Raw genomic sequence first — 14,452 nt, forward strand, 5'->3', positions numbered from 1 at the left:
AGACTGCGTACCTTAAGAGCATTTGATAAAGATGATGAGCCAAATGAATTTTTAAAAGATAACAGCCAAGTAAGAACTTACTCTCTGCCAGACAGTATGATGGCGGTTTGTGTTACCTCACTTAACCTTTTCAACAATTCAGTTAGGCTGTAGTGCTAGTGACTCAGTTTCCCTTCTGAAGAGACAGAAGCCCTGAGCAGTTAAATCACCCCTCTGGGATCACAAGTAAGTGTCAGAACTGGAACAAACAATATGTAGGGGCTTCAGAAAAATCCTGGAAAAATTCCACTATCTTTTAATTCTATGTTTCCCCGAACTTTTGAACATTCTGCAAATCATTCCTGAACCACAAGCTTTACTATGTCTTCAAAGTTTTTATAGTTTATAAGTTTATATATAGCGATATAAATTTACATATAAAAGCCCATTGCTATTAAGTTGATTCTGACTCAAGTGGCCCAAATCTTTATGGGAGAGAAAGTCTAATCTTTCTGCTAGGGAGCAGACAATGGTTTCAACAGACAGCCTTGTGGGTATCAGTTCAACATTTACCTCCAGTGCAACAGGACCCCTTAGGGTCGTCTATAAAATTTTATTGCTCATGCTATTATGTCTGCTCTGATGATATCTAGCAAGGAAATCTTGGAAATGAATACATTTGCACCCTTATTTACATATTCTTTCACTTGACAAAGCTTCTCAAAGAACATTTCTGGTATGTTCATGTTTCCATTTAGTATGGTTTTATTATAATATCAAAATAACATTCTCATTCTTGACATTGAAGGCAAGTCTAATTTTTTCCTACCAAGATGGTAGAAAGAAGTGGAACGACTGTGAGAATCCTTAGAAATCTGGGAGAGAATTAGCATTTGAGCCTCATATGTGTAACAAGTGTCTGCTTACGGAATATGACACTGAGAAAGTATAAAAAGCTTGTTTAATGTATCTCCTCGAACACTAGAGATGATAAAAAAATGACAAATCCCAGTGCGCGATCCACTGCTGCTGAGGAGAGGAGCGTCAACAGCAGCACCATGGTAGCTAAGAACCTTGAAGGCTATGTGGGATTTGCAAATCTCCCAAATCAAGTATACAGAAAATCAGTGAAGAGAGGGTTTGAATTCACACTCATGGTAGTAGGTGAATCTGGACTGGGAAAGTCAACGTTAATCAACTCATTATTCCTCACAGATTTGTATTCTCCAGAGTATCCTGGTCCTTCCCATAGGATAAAAAAAACTGTACAGGTGGAACAATCCAAAGTTTTAATCAAAGAAGGTGGAGTGCAGCTACTGCTCACAATAGTTGATACTCCAGGATTTGGAGATGCAGTGGATAATAGTAATTGCTGGCAGCCCGTTATTGATTACATTGATAGTAAGTTTGAGGACTACCTAAATGCAGAATCTCGAGTGAATAGACGACAGATGCCTGACAACAGAGTGCAGTGTTGTTTGTACTTCATTGCTCCTTCAGGACATGGACTTAAACCACTGGATATTGAGTTTATGAAGCGCTTACATGAAAAAGTGAATATCATCCCACTTATTGCCAAAGCAGATACGCTCACACCAGAGGAATGCCAACAGTTTAAAAAACAGATAATGAAAGAAATCCAAGAGCACAAAATTAAAATATATGAATTTCCAGAAACAGATGATGAAGAAGAAAATAAGCTTGTTAAAAAGATAAAGGACCGTTTACCTCTTGCTGTGGTAGGAAGTAATACTATCATTGAAGTTAATGGCAAAAGGGTCAGAGGAAGGCAGTATCCTTGGGGTGTTGCTGAAGTTGAAAATGGGGAACATTGTGACTTTACAATTCTAAGAAATATGTTGATAAGAACACACATGCAGGACTTGAAAGACGTCACTAATAACGTACACTATGAGAACTACAGAAGCAGAAAACTAGCAGCTGTGACTTACAATGGGGTTGATAACAACAAGAATAAAGGCCAGCTTACGAAGAGCCCTCTGGCACAAATGGAAGAGGAAAGGAGGGAGCATGTTGCCAAGATGAAGAAGATGGAGATGGAGATGGAGCAAGTGTTTGAGATGAAGGTCAAAGAGAAAGTTCAGAAACTGAAGGACTCTGAAGCTGAGCTCCAGCGGCGTCATGAGCAAATGAAAAAGAATTTGGAAGCACAGCACAAAGAATTAGAGGAGAAGCGGCGTCAGTTTGAGGATGAGAAAGCAAACTGGGAAGCTCAACAACGTATATTAGAACAGCAGAACTCTTCCAGAACCTTGGAAAAGAACAAGAAGAAAGGGAAGATCTTTTAAACCCTCTATTGACCACCAGTTACGTATTAGTTGCCAATATGCCAGCTTGGACATCAGTGTTTGTTGGATCCGTTTGACCAATTTGCACCAGTTTTATCCATAATGATGGATTTAACAGCATGACAAAAATTATTTTTTTGTTGTTGTTCTTGATGGAGATTAAGATGCCTTGAATTGTCTAGGTTTATTGTGTACTTAGATAGTAACAACTCTAAGTACCTTTCCTACTTTCCTTTTTTTTATTAAACAGATGTTTCAATTTAATGCAAGAGAACATATTACTGTTGTACAATCATGTTCTGGTGGTTTGATTGTTTACAGGCTATTCCAAAATAAAGGACTCTGGAAGGTTTTCATTGAGGATAAATTGCCATAATATGATGCATACTATGCTTCTCTATGATAATTAGAACACAGAAGTTCCATGCAGTGCAGCGTAGACAATAATGTAATTTAGTCTAACACAGCTGACCCTATTTTTGACACTTCCATGGTTAAAACACACATGGAAAAACAGAGAACCTATATGCTTACAGTGCACCTAGAGCTTTTTATAACAGCCATTTTTGTTTGTTTGTTTTGAATTCTTTAAATATATATTATTCTCATTTAGTACCCTCTTTAGCCAGGACCTCATTACTGCTTCATTTTTTGTAATAACGTTTAATTTAGATGTTTTCCATGTATTGGCCCTGCTAAAATAGAATATAGCATCTTTCATATGGTAGGAACCAACAAGGAAACTTTTCTTTAACTCCCTTTTTACATTCTATGGTAAGTAGCAGGGGGGAAATGCATTTATAGATCACTTCTAGACAAAATTGTGAAGCTAACGACCAACTGTTTCTACCTATGTGCAGTCTCTTTATTTTACTAGAAATGGGAATCATGGCCTCTTAAAGGGAAAAAAAGTCACCATTCTGCATTTAGCTGTATTCATATATTGCATTTCTGTATTTTTTTGTTTGTATTGTAAAAATTCACATAATAAACAATGTTGTGATGTAAAAAAAAAAAAAAAATGACAAATCCAAATACTAGAATGAAAGAGCAAGTCAAGTCCAGTTAATCACAAAAGTCAGCAAATTATGTTTTCCTTAGGGAAAGAAGAATAAGTGGGTACTAATAAATGGCTGGAAGTGACTCTATGGACCATACCTTCATCATAATACATTATCCCATTACAGTTTCAAAGATATGATGCCTGTTTTTTTCTCCACAAATCAACTTACTAGAATGGATTAATTTGAAAAGTACTAACAAATATAAGTAAATTAATCTGTTTGCCAAAATCCCCCAAATCAATACAAGCATATTTATAGTGGCATGTTCATTTTTATGAGGGCTTCACAGAGTTTAGAGAAAATTTCATTATCTTTTAATCCCATGTTTCTATGAATTATTAAAAACCCTTTTGTACTTAAGATGCAATTGAAAATGGAAGATTAAGCAAATGTCTCTATAAGAAATGAATGATATTTAAATTACAAGTAGATTCGTTTCTTGGATCTTTTGCTCAACATACAGATAAAATAAGTATGGTGGAAAAAATACAATTCTGACATACCTTTCCTGTTTGAACTACTGTCTATTGGTCTACCTACAGGCTCCTCATGAGCACAGTTAAGTGTTCTGTAATTCATAGTCTCCACAGCATCATCCACAATTAGTATGATCCACGTACCTGGATGCTTTTGGACAGTCAATAAAGCAACCATAGGCATCTTACTGGTATTCTCTGCCAGTAAAATATCTGACCGCAGCACTGTTGTTCTCCTCGGATTCTAGCTTGAATTTCTGCCGGTTCTCTGTAAATGTACTGCTGCAATTGTTTTTTAAGGATATTCGAACAACATGTGACATTGTATGATAATTTTCATAGTTCATTGGATCACTTTTGTTTGGAGTAGACATCTAGCTGGACCTCTCCCAGGCAGTTGGCCAGGTAATTGTTTCCCAAATTTCTAGTCATGAGCCAGTGACCAGTGTTACATTCATTCAAGGGTATACTCAAGTGCACAATGCTTTGGGGATAGAATCACAAATGTGGAATGATCTTCAGAGTACACCCATCTAACCCATTAATATAGTCAAAGACAGTGGCAATGGAAATTTCCATTTGATTTTAGCTTGGTTGACATGGATAGTCACAGACGAGGCTGCCTTATCAACCAAATTACTTTGTAAACTCAAAAACCAAACTAACTGCCATTGAGCCAATTCAAACTTGTAGCAACCCTAAAACAGAGCAGAAGCACCCCTCTGGGTTTCCAAGGTTGTAAATCTTTATAGGAGCAAAGAGCCTTGTTTTTCTCCCATGGAGCTTACTGGTGCATTTGAAATCTGGACCTTGTGTTGAGCAGCCATAGGAAATCTTTTATTCAGCCCATTTCTGAATGGCTGTTCTTTTTTTTTCCTTTTTCTTTTTTACATTTTATTAGGGGCTCATACAACTCTTTATCACAATCCAAAAATATACATACATCAATTGTATAAAGCACATCCATACATTATTTGCCCTAATCACTTTCAAAGCATTTGCTCTCCACTTAAGCCCTCTGCATCAGATCCTCCTTTTTTTCCCCCTCCTTCCCCGCTCCCCCCTCCCTCATGAGCCCTTGATAATCCACAGCTTGTTATTTTGTCATATCTTGTCCTATCCGGAGTCTCCCTTCACCCCCTTCTCTGCTGTCCCTCTCCCAGGGAAGAGGTCACATGTGGATCCTTGTAATCAGTTCCCCCTTTCCAACCCACTCACCCTCCACTCTCCCAGCATCGCCCCTCACACCCCTGGTCCTGAAGGTATCGTCCACCCTGGATTCCCTGTGCCTCCAGCTCCCATATGCACCAGTGTACAGCCTCTGCCCTATCTAGTCCTGCAAGGTAGAATTCGTATCATGGTAGTTGGAGGAGGAAGCATCCAGGATCTGGGGGAAAGCTGTGTTCTTCATCGGTACTATCTTGCACCCTGACTGACCCATCTCCTCTCCTAAACCCCTCTATGAGGGGATCTCCAGTGGTCAACACTTGGGCCTCAGGTCTCCACTCTTCACTTCCCCCTTCTTTCACTATGGTATATATATATATTCTTTTTTATTTTGCATGATGTCCCTTTGGCACCTCGTGATATCACACCGTCTGGTGTACTTCTTCCATGTGGGCTTTGTTGCTTCTGAGCTAGATGGCCACTTGTTCACCTTCAAGCCTTTAAGATCCCAGACACTATCTCTTTCGATGGCTGGGCACCATCAGCTTTCTTCGCCACATTTGCTTATGTACCCGTTTGTCTTCGGCGATAGTATCTGAATGGCTGTTCTTATTGCTGTGGCTAGGCACCGTGAGTCAGTTCTGACTCAGAGCAACCTGACGTAAAACAGGATGAAACACTCCCTGGCCCTGCACCGTCCTTCCAATTGTTCTTATGTTTGATCCCATTGCTGTAGCCATGGTGACAATTCATCTCCTCCAGGGCCTTGCCCATTCAACTGCAAGCACAATGTCCTTCTCCAGGGACTGGTCTCTCCTGACGACATGTCTAAGGTACATGAGATGAAATCTTCCCCTCCTTGCCTCTAAAGAGCATTCTAATCTGCTTTTTCTTTTGATAGTCCATGGCACTTTTGGCAACACCGTAGTTTAAATGCATCATTTTTCCTTCGATATTCCTTATTCAATGCCCACATTTTAAATGCACATGAGGTAATTGGGGACACCTTAGTCCTTGGAGTAACTTTCTTGCTTTCCAGCACTTTAGAGAGGCCTGGTGCAGCAGACCTACCCAATACGCAATGTTGGGTAGTTCATCTTGTGACTGCTGTTTCCATGAGTATTGATTGTGGATCCAAGCATGATGAGGTCCTTGACAACTTCGATCTGTCACCCATGTATCATGATGTTTTCTCTTGGTCCAGTTGTGAGGATTTTGGTTTATTTTACACTGATTTGTAATCCATACTGAAAAATGCAATCCCTGATCTTCATTAGCCCGTGTTTCAAGTACTCCTCACTTTCAGCAAGTAAGGTTGTGTCATCTGTATATTGAAGGTTATTAGTAAGCATTCCTCCAATCCTGATGCTGCATTCTTCATATAATCCAGCTTCTTTGATGCTTTGCTTAGCGCACAGTAAGTATGCTGAATTGGTGCAAACGTGATGCACACCTTCCCTGATTTTAAACCACACAGAATAGAACCCTTGTTTTATGCCCCAGCTGCCTCTTGATCACTGTAAGTTCTCCGTGAGCACAACGAAAGGTTCTGGAATTCCCATTCTTCTCATGATTGTCCATAGTTTGTTATGATCCACACAGTTGAATGCCTTTGCGTAGTCAATGAAACATCTTTCTGGTATTCTCTACTCTCAGCCAAGATCCATTTGACCTCAGCAATGATAGCCTTTGTTCCATGCCCTCTTCTGAACCCAGTTTCCTGTCAATGTACTGCAGTACCTGTTGGATGATCTTCAGTAAAATTTCACTTGCATGTGATACTAATGATATTATTCTATAATTTGAGCATTCTGTTAGGTTAACTTTGCTTGGAATGGGTACAAATATGGATCCCTTCCAGTCAGTTGAGTTCCTGGCATAGATGAGTGAATGCTTCCACTGAGTGCTTCATTAACTTGTTGAATTGTTTCAATTGGTATTCTATTAAATCCTGGAGCCTCGTTTTTGGCGAATGCTATCAGGTCAGCTTGGATTTCTTCCTTCAGTACCATTGGTTCTTGCTTATATTCTATCTCTTGAAATGATTGAATGTTGAATAATTCTTTTTGGTACAGTGACTCTGTGTGTTCTTTCAATCATCTTTGGATTCTTCCTGCATCACTGAATATTTTGTCACTGGAATATTTCCATATTTTAACTCAAGGCTTGAATTTTTTTCCTTTAGGTTTCCTCTGTTTAAGGTGTGCTAAGCATAGTCTCCTCTTTGGTTTCCTCACTTTAGGTCTTTGCACATTTCGTGATCATATTTGACTTTGCCTTCTCAAGGTGCTCTTTGAAATTTCTGTTCAGTTGTTTGATCTCATCATTCCTTCCATGTGCCTTAGCTCTCCTACAGTTAAGACTAGGTTTTGGAATCTCTTCTGACATCCACATTAATCTTTTCTTTCCTTCCTGTCTTTTTAATGACCTTTTGCTTTCTTAATGTTTGATGTTCTCAATGTCCTCACACAGTTCACAAGATCTTCTGCCATGAGTATTCATTTTGTCAAATCCGTTCTTGAAATTCAGGTGGTATACACTCCAAATCACATTTCCGCTCCATGGACTTGTCTTCACTCTTTTCCACTTCAATCTGAGCTTACATATGTACAACTAACTGTCTCTTCTATAGTCAGCCCCTGCCCCGGTTTTAGTTATAAAAATCAAGTTTCTCCATCATCTCTTCCCACAGATGTAGTCAGTTTTATTCTTGTGTATTACATCTGGAGAAGTCCACAAATGGCATCACCTTTTGTGTTGTTGAAGAAAGCTATTTGCTGGGACTACTCATTGGTGTTTGTAATATTCTGTCATGGCATCTCCAGCTTCATTACTGTTGCCACGGCCATATTTTCCAGCTACTGTTCCTTCCTCTCTGATTCCAACTCTTGAATTCCAATCACCACTAATTATCCGAGCATCTTGACTGTATGCTTGATTAATTTCGGGCTATAGACATTCTTAGAATTCTTCATCACTAGTCTTGGTGGTTGGTGCATAGATTTGAATTATAGTTGTATTGCTAGAAATTCCTTTAATGCAGATAGGTATAAAGCTATCACAGACAACATTATACTTCAAAATAGATCTTAACATGTACTTTTTCATGATGAATGCAACATTATTCCTGTTGATTATTTTAGTCCCAGCATAATAAATCATATCATTTTCTCATTCACAATTGCCAATACCATTCCACTGCAGCTCACTAATGCCTAGAATGTTGATCTGTATGAATTCCATTTCATTGTTGAAAACTTCCAATTTTCCTTGCCTCATCCTTTGTACATTACAAATTCTGATTATTAATTGATATTTGCAGTGGCTTCTTTTCATTGTGAGTCATTCCCAATCAGCAAATCAAGATCACAAAGGCTTTATACTCCCTCAGACTTTCTCTCTCTTTCTCATGATGTTTGATTCTACTTTGAGAAGGCAGCTCGTCTTCAATCATATTTTGAGTCTTCCTGACCTGAGGGGCTCATCTTCTGGCACCACCTCTGACAATGTTCTGTTTCTTTTCATGAGGTTTTTAGTCACTGATAATGTTTCAATTCTGTCCATAAAGTTTTCAGCGGCTAATCCCTCTGAAGTGGACAGCCTATTCCTTTTCTGTAGTCTGTTCTTAGGCTGGAAGCTCAGCTGAAGTCTGTTCACTCTGGGAGATCCTGCTGACATTTGAAGTGCTGATGACAGTTTTCAGCATGACGGGAACAACTAAGCTGACAGACAAGTGGTGGCCATACTCTTTAGTCTTCAGGTATTATTTATTTTTTCAATAACCTCATTAAAAATGTATGGGTCTTGGCAAGTTTTAGCAAATATATTTTCTCATTCTTCTAACCCTCCAGTCATAAGGTGTGGAGGAAAGTAGGAAAAATTAACAAACAAAGTCAAGTTATGTCTATCAGAATGAGGCACACTGATTTTGTGGCAGGTGATGAAGAATAATAATCTTGGCCCCAGGGAAGAGAAGATTCAGACTCTAGGATCTGTGCAACAGAAGGGAACGTTAACGATCTTTAATTACTGCATCATCCCTGGAGCCTTTCTTACAAATAAAAACGCCTTTGTGTATCTCCAAAACTTGTTGCAAGTACTTTACATTTATCTGGGGGCATCTGCAATTCTCCATGTGCTTTTCATATTTCTAAACATCTTGTAAGGGAAACATGATTTATTCTTGACTATATTTTTAAGGATGTTTGTATAGCAAATAGCCTTGCAGCATAGAAATATCACCTCCCTGTGTAGCAAAAGGAAGGCATGATTAATGTAAAAAAATAGAATGTCTCCCTCTTGAGAAGGTGACAGGCTCACTGTCTATTATAATATTTATGTTCCCTAAACTCAAGGTTTCTCACCTGCGACATAATCCACCAAATGTGCATCACCTGAGATTCTTCACATTCTCCTGGGAAATTGGGACACAGTAAAGCAACAAAAACATCGATATTCTGGTTGCTGCTATTGTCATGAGTAATAAAGTCTTTTATCTATCTATCTCGTGTCTTCTGCCAGAAATCATGAAATTATTACAGATTAATTTGTTTGCTTGTAAATAAGGTAGAAGCTTAAACACTTTAGTTAATGACTTTCCTTATCCTGTTCATATTTTATTTTTCTTCTTAATATTCATTGTCACTTATTATATTTGACTTATTTATCTTTTTTATTATTTCTCTCATTTGTTAACATCTAAACTTATTATGGGAAATGAGTCTTGTCTGTTTTACTCACTGCTGCAGGACCAGTGCTTAGGACAGAGCTACATAGCAGAAAGCTCACACATATTTTTGAATGAATGAATTATCCATATTGCATTGTTGGTAACCATGCTGGTTGAAAACTCTCAAATAGGAGCCTCATGATTAATATTGCTGATAATTTTCATATGTGAATAGAGCAGTATCAATAAACCGATTTAGCTAGAACTCTCATATTCTTTCTAAGGAGCCTTGGTGACATAGTGGGTTCCTCATGGGGCTACTGCAAGATTAGCAGTTCAAAACCACCAGCTGCTCCTCAAGAGAAAGATGCTAGTTTCTGCTCCTACAATGGTTTACAGCTTCAGAAATCCACAAAGGCAGATCTACTTTTCACTGCAGGCTCACTGTGAGATGAGATCAATGCCCTGGCAATGATTTTGAGTATGTGTTCTTTGCATTTCTCCTAAACAATCTAACAGATAACTCTTATTTCCAGTCTGCTATGGAAAGACTTTGAAAATCATTGCTTCCCTGCCTCACACACACACACACACACACACACAGCTGAAAGTCAGCAAATCTTCTTAGGTCCATTCGAGAATTGGTCCACCCTAAAACAATCCAATGTCCTGAAAAGTGGAGATATACAGGCTGCTCTTGGGAGTGGCTGCTTACTAGGAAAAGAAATGCCGGCACAGTATCAGGTAGGAATCGTTAAAATGCAACTAATTGCTGAAAACTGACCATGGACGAGGTTGAGAGGTGAAAGATTCTCGGTGGCCCAAGTGTAAGACAACAACACAATTTCATAAATTTCACCTTGAGTAGCCTCAGCAGTTAGTTTCTGCCAGCAGAGTTTGGAGAAAAATATCATGCTTTCAGCTGTGGAGGGTAAAATTAATCATTTTGAAATAGCACTCCGTTCTTCTTATCAATTACATTCCCTGAAGGAAAACGGCTTTACTAGATCTTAACCAATGTGGGTTTTATCCGTGGGAACCCTGGCGTCATTGTGGTTACGCATGCAGCTGCCATCCGCCTGGTTGGCATTTGGTAAATCACCAGCAGCTCTGCGGGAGAGAAGGTTCACTTTATACTCTCCTAGACAGTTTCAGTCTTGCAAACCCACCAAAGGGTCACTGTGGGTCACCACTGGCTCAGTGGCAGTGAAAGAGAAGAGAAAATATCAGACTCCAACCTCTAGTCTTAACATGTGCGAAGGATATAACTTTGAGATAGTTTATTGTGCCAGCCTGGCCAATAAACACAAGTGGGATTAATTGCAGGGCCAAGAAAGTAAAGGTAATTGTATCTCACGTGAACGCTCACCAAAGGGTTACCTCTGAAGAGGACTTTAATAATCAAGTGGACAAGATGACACGTGCTGTGGAGACTGGTCCTCTTTCCTCTGCCACTCCTGTTATCGCCCAATGGGCACATGAACAAAGTGGACATGGTGGCAGGAATGGAGGTTATGCATGGGCACAGCAACATGGACTTCCACTCACCAAGGCTGACTTGGCCACTGCTGAGTGCCCTATTTGCCAGCAGCAGAAACCAACATTAAGTGTATGATATGGGACCATTCCTTGGGGAGAGCAGCCAACAACTTGGTAGCAGGTTGATTACATAGGACCAATTCCATCATGGAGGGGACAGCGTTTTGTTCTTACTGGAATAGACACCTACTCTGGATATGGAGTTGCCTTCCCTGCACGTGATGCTTCTGCCAAAACTACTATTCGTGGACTTACAGAATACCTCATCCACCGGCATGGCATCCCACATAGCATTGCTTCAGATCAAGGAACTCACTTTACAGCAAATACAGTGCGGCAATGGGCCCATGCCCATGGAATCCACTGGTCGTATCATGTTCCTCATCATTCTGAAGCTGCTGGCTTGATAGAACGATGAAATGGGCTCCTAAAGATACAATTACAGAGCCAACTAGGTGGCAACAACTTGTGGGGCTGGGGCAATGTTCTCCAGGAAGCTGTATACGCTCTAAACCAGAGGCCAATATATGGTACTGTGTCTCCAATAGCCAGAATTCATGGGTCCAGGAACCAAGGGGTGGAAGCTGGTGTGGCACCACTCACTATTACTCCTAGTGATCCACTTGCAGCATTTTTGCTTCCTGTCCCAGCAACACTGTGTTCCTCAGGCCTGGAGGTCCTGATCCCAAAGGAAGGAACTCTCCCACCTGGAAACACAGCACGGATTCCACTGAACTAGCAGCTGAGAATGCCCGCTGGCCACTTTGGACTTTTCATGCCTTTGGATGAACAGGTCAGGAAGGGTGTCACTGTACTAAGTTGTGTGATTGATCCTGATTACCAAGGAGAAATTGGACTGGTGTTACCTAATGGAGATAAAGAAGAATATGTCTGGAATCCAGGAGATCCCATAGGCTGACTCTTAGTGTTACCATGCCCTGTGATTAAAGTGAATGGTAAATTACAGCAACCCAATCCTGACAAGACTTATAATGACCCAGACCCCTCAGAAATGAAGATCTGGGTCACCCGACTAGGCAAAAAACTGCAGCCAGCTGAGGTGCTTGCTGAGAGCAAAGGTAATACAGAATGGGTAGTAGAAGAAGGTAGTTCTACCTATCAATTACGACCACGTGATCAATTGCAAAAGCGAGGTTTGTAATTGTCAGTTTATTTTCTTTATCTGTGCTCATTGAATATCTTTCCTTTGTTCATGAATGACATATCAGAGACAATTAGACTCAGTGTGTTTTCATTTATATGTATGATATATGATAAGTATAAGTGATTTCATCAATATCTGGAAATTATATAAGTATATATGGCTAAAGAATGGTACACAGGTGCCAGGTAGGCAAGGTGTGGATTGAGATAGTTTATTGTGCCAGCCTGGCCAATAAACAAAAGTGGGATTTATTGAAGGGTGGAGAGATAAATGGCTTGGTGAGCCTCGTTTTCTTATCTCTCACTCTTTGATCATCGGACCAGTGTGCGGCTGCCTTGCTTGTTCTGTGCCTCCATTTACAGGCTACACTACCTGTGGGACACCTAGCCTGTGGACTGCGTGGCTGTAAGTTGAGGTCCTTTTAAGACCACATGATTGAAATTTACATCTCTCGAGCTGGGGACTGACAGGTGGTGGCCTGGCTGACAGTTGGTGACCTGCCTTGCTGTTTGCTGCCTGTGCTGGAATAGCCTAGCTCTCTCTACAGAGGACTCCCTGGCGGCCCTCAAGACTTGAAGGACTGACAGTGTCTCACAGCTCTCTCATAGGAGTGAGTTGTACTGAGCCATTTGTACTCCTTTAAAATTTGACTGTTCATTTCTTGTATTATATATCTATCTGTCTTAAATAATTTAACAGTTCATTTCTTGTGTTATATATGTAACTATTTTATATATATATATAATTATCAGCAATCTGGTTTTATCTCTCTAGAGAACCCTGTCTAATACAAACTTCTTTCTCACTTTTGATCTGGGCCAAGGGGAATAGCCAACTCTAGCCTTCTCTAACCTTGGACTGGGGGAGGGGGATACAACACCTAACTTTAGTCTTTTCAAGCCTTCCTGTTTTACCTACAAGATGAAAACAAAAAGACCGAGAAGCTCTTGTGAGAATCAAAACCCAGGGACCAGGGCTTACTGAAAAACCTAACCTAATTATAGATTATAGACTCGCAGCACACCTTACCACTGTATCAACATCAACGAAGCTTTATAAGGCATAACCGCTGAAGGGTTGCTGAGTTGGAATTGACTTGAGGCCAGTGAGTTACATATACAACGGGCCAAAGAAGAAATGCAAAGAAAAACTAAAGTAATTTATAGTGTATAAAATGATCCTGACAGTGCAGTAAATTGATGTTTACCAGATACATCATAAACAAACACCACCAACAACTAAATGGCAAGGCACGCTAAAAGACAAAAAACAAAACAAAAAAGCAACACAGTCTAAAAGAAACATGACAAGCCAAAGATACAGAATATATTTTGGAATTCCTAGAGTGAGAATTTAAAATAACTACAGTTAATATTTTAAGGGTTCTTAAGGAAAACATAAAAAATAGGGAAGATTAGTAATTCAAGGTACAAGGTACACAAAGTTCTCAGATCCCAATAGATCAACCTTAAGTGATGACCTAAAGACATTTGGGAAATCTAATGTTTGGAAATAACAGCCTTCTGAAGATTTGGGCACTCTTGTGGTGTAGTGGGCTATGTGTTAGGCCCTAATCAGAAGGTCGGCTGTTCAAAATCCCAGATGCTCTTGGGGAGAAACATACATCTTTTTACTTCCTAAAAACTGAGGCTCAGAAGCCCCCAGGGGCAGCTCTACTCGGCTCTATGGGGTCTCCATGATAAATAGTTACCCAACATTTTCTTCCAAACCAACCTGAGTGGTTACTATGTAGCAGCAGCCACTGTCCTACATGCTTGATTCAGACCAGTAAACAGAATGTTCAAGGATCTCAGCGGTCATGGCCTCATATTCTAGCTGCGGGAGTCAGAAATCACTATATACAATAAACGATATGTTGCATTGCAATGCAACAAAACAATAGAATACATTATGGGATGTTCTGAGTGTGGTGTGAACATGAAAGATCAGGAGGCGTGCATGAATAGTGTGTTAATAAGAGCAAGTCTTATTGGTAAGATAGTCCACCGAGGGCTCATCTCTTTTTCCTGCATACTATGTTCTTAAAGGGACACATCGACTTTGCATTCTACTGCCAGCCCATG

At 39.9% G+C, this 14,452-nt stretch overlaps 1 protein-coding gene across 1 annotated transcript; it reads left to right on the forward strand.

Moving 5' to 3' along the window:
• Positions 1 to 994: 994 nt before the first annotated feature.
• On the forward strand, positions 995 to 3,317 carry LOC142455200 (septin-7). The gene has a single exon (XM_075556866.1). It carries the CDS (start codon positions 1,038 to 1,040, stop codon positions 2,286 to 2,288), a length of 1,251 nt encoding a protein of 416 aa, XP_075412981.1. The 5' UTR covers positions 995 to 1,037; the 3' UTR covers positions 2,289 to 3,317.
• Positions 3,318 to 14,452: the final 11,135 nt, after the last annotated feature.

This window comes from Tenrec ecaudatus, chromosome 8 (genome assembly GCF_050624435.1).
Source record: "Tenrec ecaudatus isolate mTenEca1 chromosome 8, mTenEca1.hap1, whole genome shotgun sequence".
Classification (NCBI taxonomy): Eukaryota; Metazoa; Chordata; class Mammalia; order Afrosoricida; family Tenrecidae; genus Tenrec; species Tenrec ecaudatus.

Bases quoted from the DNA above. Each gene is read 5' to 3' on its own strand.
- LOC142455200 (XM_075556866.1), top strand. From the start codon at position 1,038: ATGGTAGCTAAGAACCTTGAAGGCTATGTGGGATTTGCAAATCTCCCA.